The 6771-nt window shown below is 33.3% G+C and overlaps 1 protein-coding gene across 1 annotated transcript in view; it reads left to right on the top strand.

The window, feature by feature from the left end:
* The first annotated feature begins 1808 nt into the window (after positions 1–1808).
* The window catches only part of LOC108968945 (putative sodium-coupled neutral amino acid transporter 11), a 22595-nt gene continuing 17632 nt past the window's right edge, over positions 1809–6771 (top strand). The window contains exon 1 of the mRNA XM_018933309.1: positions 1809–1948. Coding sequence (XP_018788854.1) covers positions 1892–1948 — 57 coding nt within the window. The 5' untranslated portion in view covers positions 1809–1891. The remainder of the gene's footprint in view (positions 1949–6771) is intronic.

Raw genomic sequence — 6771 nt, 5'->3', positions numbered from 1 at the left:
GTCGCCATTTTTAAACTCGTATTACGATAAGATGTTCTAAAAGGAACCACTATTTACGTATGGAATTTTGATTTGATTGCAGAAAAATTAATTATTAAAATTAATAACATGTGCAAAGATAAGATAAAAACGTATACAAGATGAACAAAAGAGGTGTACGAAAAAAATGAATAATACTGCTCAAACATATACAAAAAAACTTCCAGAAATTAGAATCACTTTAAAAACAATGTAATTCTAATTTGTGAGCGTCGACTGTATCGTATATTCAACCGTGTGATACGTATGGTATATATTCATGCATCGAAGTCAAGCACCCAAATTTTATTTTCTACCATTGATTTCATAAACCAACTGCACCGCTCGAAAGCATTGCGCAGCTTATGTGTTACGAAAGTTTTCCGCTTGAATTAGAAATTTAGTATATCAATGAATAAATTAGTATATGTATGTATGTATCCAATATATAAATGTGTGAACAAGTAATACACAATAAATAACTTTAATCAGAGAAAAAATCTTTGTGACAAACTGCCAATTTTCCCTGATTTTAAAGTTTTTTTTTATTTATCATAAAATAATTTTATAAATACATATGTATATGAAAGATAATAACACAGCTCTCTTTTAGTAGCGTTTAATAATACTCTAACTGTAGCTATTACTTTATATGATATAAGGAGAGCGGGTTCGAATTTGGGTATAAAAACATCTTTCGGATGTAACTAAACTAATAAATCTGGCAACTCAGACCGAATATGAGAGTTGTTCTTTAGAGCCGAGAGAAAAGCGATTGCATACTTGCTGACCAGCTGTTAAGAAAGAGCATAGATATTTTTGGATGCAAACTCCGAGAAGGACGATGGTGTTATGCTGGCGTATAACGCTTACCATTATAGCATAGCAAGCAAGCAGTTACTCCTCGGCCGTGCAACGTTTAAGATGCCAAATTGTTTCCAACACCGGAATTGTCTCACATAACAAAAACAACTACTGGAAATTTTTGAACTTGACATTAAATAACGTTGCAATAAATGTACGTTATATATAATAAAATAATTACGTTTTTTATTGTGTTATGTAAAAACCAAAGACAAGTGTTATTTAATCGAGAAACTGAATAATTTCAGAGTAGTTAATAAGGTAAACGAGTAATAAAAAATCAATCAATTTCTACTTGTGTACAAAATGGGAGCACGTATGATTTAACGCAGAGTGAAACGAAATTTCACTTAGGAAGAGACCTTCAAATATCATACAATCCGACAGCGAAATTGACAACACATAAAACCGTATATATGAAAAGGGCAACTCGCAAAGCACAAAACAGACGCCCTTCCAAGTAACACAAAACACTCGTGGGAGTCAGGCACTTGAAATTCGTTATTTGTGATTCGCATTTACACAATCACTTCTCGCCCATCTACCTCGCCACCTTGCTTCAAGCCATCAACACATCCACTCTCAAAACCAGCAATACACAAACCCGACCGATTGTGACATCTATTTCGTTGTCGTAGGTTGGCGAATAAGTGAAACACTAAAACAAACAAATAAGCTATACCCTCAACGTAATGAGAGGGAAATTAACACACCATATTTGGTACTATTCCCACTGAAAAGCCTCCACGTGCGTCATTAAAACAGAGTAACTAGAATATTGCCACATGAAAATATATACAAAAGTAGTTAGCCTACTAACAACTTAGTTTCAATACATAAATGTTAGTAACAATTAACAACTACATAAATTGTGGGTTTTACTATTTATTCCTCGCTTCCTTAAAGATTTGGAGGTCAAATTTATGTTCATCACTGCAGTATATTCCAATTCTAGTTAAATATATTGGAAATTATCTCGGTTCAATTCTCGATAAAGATCATAAACACAATGAGCGACAGTCGCCGCAATAATGCAACAGAATTCAGTTACATCCTCCAAAGACAGGTAAGACGGTCAATATTTCAATACTATGGTATTATGATTAGGATCAATACTTACAATCAAAACATTTTACGATTCTGAGTTTTTAATATAAACTTTAACACTGATGTATATAAAACAATGTTATGTTATGTATGTTAGAAAAATATCACTTGGCTATGTCTATGCTACTAAGTGTTGTGAAGCGATAATCATATTTGAGGTTGATGTTAAGTCCCATCCCTTACCAACATGACTTTATTAGAAGCATACCGGCATTGCCTTGTCCATATTTCAATACCCATTATATTTTCCATACCTTAGATCCAAAACTTGAAGGATTTGGTCAGCGAATAATTATCCATTTTCGCCTTCGCAAAATGAAAAAAAAAAAAATCAGAAATCTTTGTCTTTCCAAGAATGTTCGTTGGAGCAATCACCAAGAGGCAAAAATGTGCTACATACGGATTTTTGAATTTCTTTCATTTTGCCCACCCAGGAGGAGCTCGACCTATGGATGTATATATGTATAAGGTATATAAACAAGAACGACGTGATGTTAAACTTTTTTCAACAATAGAACCCACGTTTTTTCTGTTATGCATAGAATGTTTAGCTATTAACGATTTCATCCAAATGACCACCGGTTGCACATCTCTAACGGTTTACGCCAATTTTCGATGGCCGGTGCAGATTTTCGGTTATAGTGGGCTGACTGTTGTCTTCGAGCTTCACCAGCCATGCTGTTTGACGTAATCCTATGTTTTTAACATAAACTATAGAAAATGATCTAGAGGCGGCACATCGTCTTGCTGCAAATAGAGATATTTCTCGGCGATTTCATTAAATTTCGAAAAAAAAATCGGTCAAAATCCTGTTATAACACCAATAGCGAGTGTGAGGCATCTGCAATTTTGGGGGATCACGTGGATTTGGCTCACCCCAATAGACACAAATTTGTTTGGTGACGAAGCCATGAAGTCAGAAATGGACTAAATGGGCCTTATCTGATGAGATGATTTTTCGATGATAGTGGATTTGTGTACTAAAATTGGACAATTTTCAAGTTTTGTAGCAAAGTGGAACGTATGATGAAATGGCAAACTGAACACACTGACAAAATTTACGTAAATCCCTAGATATTTGTAGACCCCTGATGGCTATTTCCATGCTAATAATGTCATTAAAAAATAGGTTCAATGTTTTTATCTTATAACAGCTCGTAAAACCCAGTTGCAAGCCAAGCCAATCCATAATTGTTTAATTTTATTCTTAAAACAAGTAAGGAAGACTAAGTTCGGGTGTCACCGAACATTTTATACTCTCGCATGATAAAGTGATAATCGAGATTTCATTATCCGTTATTTACATTTTTTCTTATTTGGCTGTAAAATTAATTAGATTAGATCAATTTGTGTACTTTGAGTATTGAATTGCATTTTCATTTATTTTAATTGTATTGAAAAGTTATAGTCCGAACACGACAATTTTTAAACAAGGGATACCTCAGCTCAAATACCGTATTTGTGTAAAGTTTAATTCCGCTATCATCATTGGTTCTTAATGTATATATTATATAGAGAAGGCATAAGATGGAATTCAAAATAGCGTTATATCGGAAGAAGGCGTGGTTGTGAACCGATTTCACACCCATATTTCGAACATGTCATTAGGGTGTTAAGAAAATATTTTATACCGAATTTCATTGAAATCGGGCGAGTACTTCCTGAGATATGGTTTTTGGTCCATAAGTGGTCGACGCCACGCCCATTTTAAATTTAAAAAAAAAGCCTGGGTGTAGCTTCCCTCTGCCCTTTCTTCCGTAAAATTTATTTTTTCTGACGTTTTTTGTTCGTCGGTTAACGCACTTTTAGTGATTTTCAACTTTTAGTCATTTTCAACATAACCTTTGTATGGGAGGTGGGCGTGGTTATTATCCGATTTCTTCTATTTTTGAACTGTATATGGAAATGCCTGAACGAAACGACTCTGTAGAGTTTGGTTGACATAGCTATAGTTGTTTGCGAGATATGTACAAAAACCTTAGTAGGGACGGGGCCACGCCTAAACAAATTACGTTTAAATATGCGATCCTTTGTGTCAAATTTCACTTTAATATCTTTATTTATGGCTTAGTTATGACACTTTATAGGTTTTCGGTTTTCGCCATTTTGTGAGCGTGGCAGTGTCCCGCTTTTGCCCATCTTCGAACTTAACCTTCTTATGGAGCCAGGAAATACAGCTTGCGCGGACAGACGGACAGACAGACATCCGGATTTCAACTCTACTCGTCACCCTGATCACTTTGGTATATATAACCCTATATCTGACTCTTTTAGTTTTAGGACTTACAAACAACCGTTATGTGAACAAAACTATAACACTCTCTTTAGCAACTTTGTTGCGAGAGTATAAAAATGCTTAAGGAACGGTCAAGTAACTTTCCTGCGATAAATTTACTTGTGCTAGTATGCAGCTCTAAAGAAATATAGTACTAATTTCACTGTGGAACATTTTTGGGATTATTGTCTGGAGGGGTGAGAAATTAAAAGTCAGGGTGATGGTTCTAGGTCAGTATATTAAACCTCTCAAAGTGTTTGGCGTTCGTATGTGTCATTTTTTTTATGACCTTTTAAATTTTTTCCTTATTTCCCATGGTTTTCCATCTTAACAAATTAATTTTTTCTGTTGCACTGTGTTTTTAATAAATTTTTTCAATAAAATGCGAATATTTCAAACCTGATTTTGCGAAGAAACATGAAATTAACAATTGTTTCTTGAAAGAAATAACTGGAACGAATCCGGAATTTTATTCGCCAAACACTGTCAAATCGGTCTCCATTTGAACGTCGACTTAGTTGCGAAAGCAATAACAACATAAAATCACAGTGATTTAAAAATAGCAATCACTGAAATCACAGATATCGAAAAATAGCAATATCGCTCATCTCTAATTGAAATGAGTAAAGAAGTGCTAAGTTCCGGTCAGGAATAAAGGGATGTTCAACTTATTCCAGTGTGAGAGCACCTCAAAATTAGTGTTTTTTATAACATTTTCCATTACGGCCAGATTGGACAAAATAATAATTTTTGGACATTTAAATTAAAACACCCAACATTTAGTACGAATAAAAATTACTATATAGTAGTTATTTATTATATGGATAAAATATTTAAACCTTTATATAGTATATTAGAACAATTGACTTTTGACCTTTCAATGTCCAATAAAAGGACTTAAGCTTGTTAGCTCTCAATCATTAAATGTTTTTAATAATTTTCCATTGAAAATAATACTATCATGCTTCAAATTACAAAATGTTTCATCAAATACCCTTAAATTTCACAAATTTATTTCATTTTCATTTGTTTACATTTTTTATAAGTGGTATTTAACGATGCAACAAATCTCTCCGTTTACATATTTTTTTGCTAAGATTTCAATCTGGCCATCGCTCGTTTCCAATTGTTAAACGTCAAAACCTACTGAACTCGATTAGCTGTCAAAGTTCAGTAGGTTTTGACCTTTAGCAACTGCTCTCTCACTTCTAATGAGAGAGGAGTTAAACATCTCTTTATCTCTGGTTCCGGTAATGTACAGTCACATTTCATACTCTTACAACTTGTAATTATTAGACCCAGGGAGTACATAAGGCTTGTGATTTAAGGCGAGTTTTTTACTCCTTTTAAAAAGACGCCCAGTTATAAAAAAAACCCGCTCTCTCAATTTTATTAAGTTAGCTCACATATTGGCCGATTATATATCTCACACATTGACCGATATTTTCGGTAAAAAATCAACTATAAGAACTGGGTCCACATTACCTAAGGGATTGAAAAGTTTTGGTTCGATTTGGGCAATCTTTAATCATAAGATGACGTACTCGAAAGTCATTATGCATGCAAAGAAATCAAAATTTTAACTCCCCTCTTCATCCTGATCATTTCCATATGTATGTGTATATAGTATAGTTGAGTTTTCCTGAACCACTACAATCGCAAGAGTTTGTCACTTGTTTTTGCAGAGGGTCTTAACGGAGGACTTTTTGTAAAATTATCGACGATTTTGCAATTACACTCGATGGATTTTGAACAAAACGTTTTATGATTAGACATTAGTTATGATCGATAGCGATTTTTCGATGTCTGTGGTTTCAGTGCTTGCTATTTATAAATCGCTACTGCGATCGCAACTAAAACAACGAAAAATGAAGGCATTTAAACTTTATGTTTATAAGCTTTCATATTAGGTTTTAACAATAAACAAGATTGAAAATTCAATGAAATTGAATTAAAAAAATGCTTGAGTAGTTATTAAAATGACTAAACTTATGTATATAACTAAAACATAAACTAACATTTTAACATTTGCATTTAAAAATATTAGCATTTTAGTCTTCCCATCGTCCAAGCGGCCGTAGAAATATTGTGTGGTAGTTCCACTGCCTATTTTGGACATACTTCTTTAAATTTGTTAACGATGATTTGAATTAAACTTCATATTTAAAAATATTACATTTTGCATATACTGTATTTCACGTAACACATCAAACGCTTGCTATACTTCACTTGTTTCTTTGATAAATGATAAAAATCAATAGAACGTTACACTTAAATGTTCAAACTGCTATTACGAAAAATCGCATATACAAGTATGTACATTAGGCATATAACTTTTTACAATTTTTGGAAATACGAAAAACGGCATACCATAGCCGAATAGAGAATAAAAAAGTATGAACACCATAATTTTTTTTTTTTTGCGAAATTGCAAAAAAGTTTCCGCGCAAAACGAAATTACTTTTTTATCAGAACTGCTGAACAAAAAAAAAAAAGTTGAGTACAGT

The sequence above is a fragment of the Bactrocera latifrons genome, unplaced genomic scaffold, assembly GCF_001853355.1.
Source record: "Bactrocera latifrons isolate USDA-ARS-PBARC rearing strain unplaced genomic scaffold, ASM185335v1 scaffold_234, whole genome shotgun sequence".
Lineage (NCBI taxonomy): Eukaryota > Metazoa > Arthropoda > Insecta > Diptera > Tephritidae > Bactrocera > Bactrocera latifrons.
This window is presented reverse-complemented; position numbering and strand designations above follow the sequence as displayed.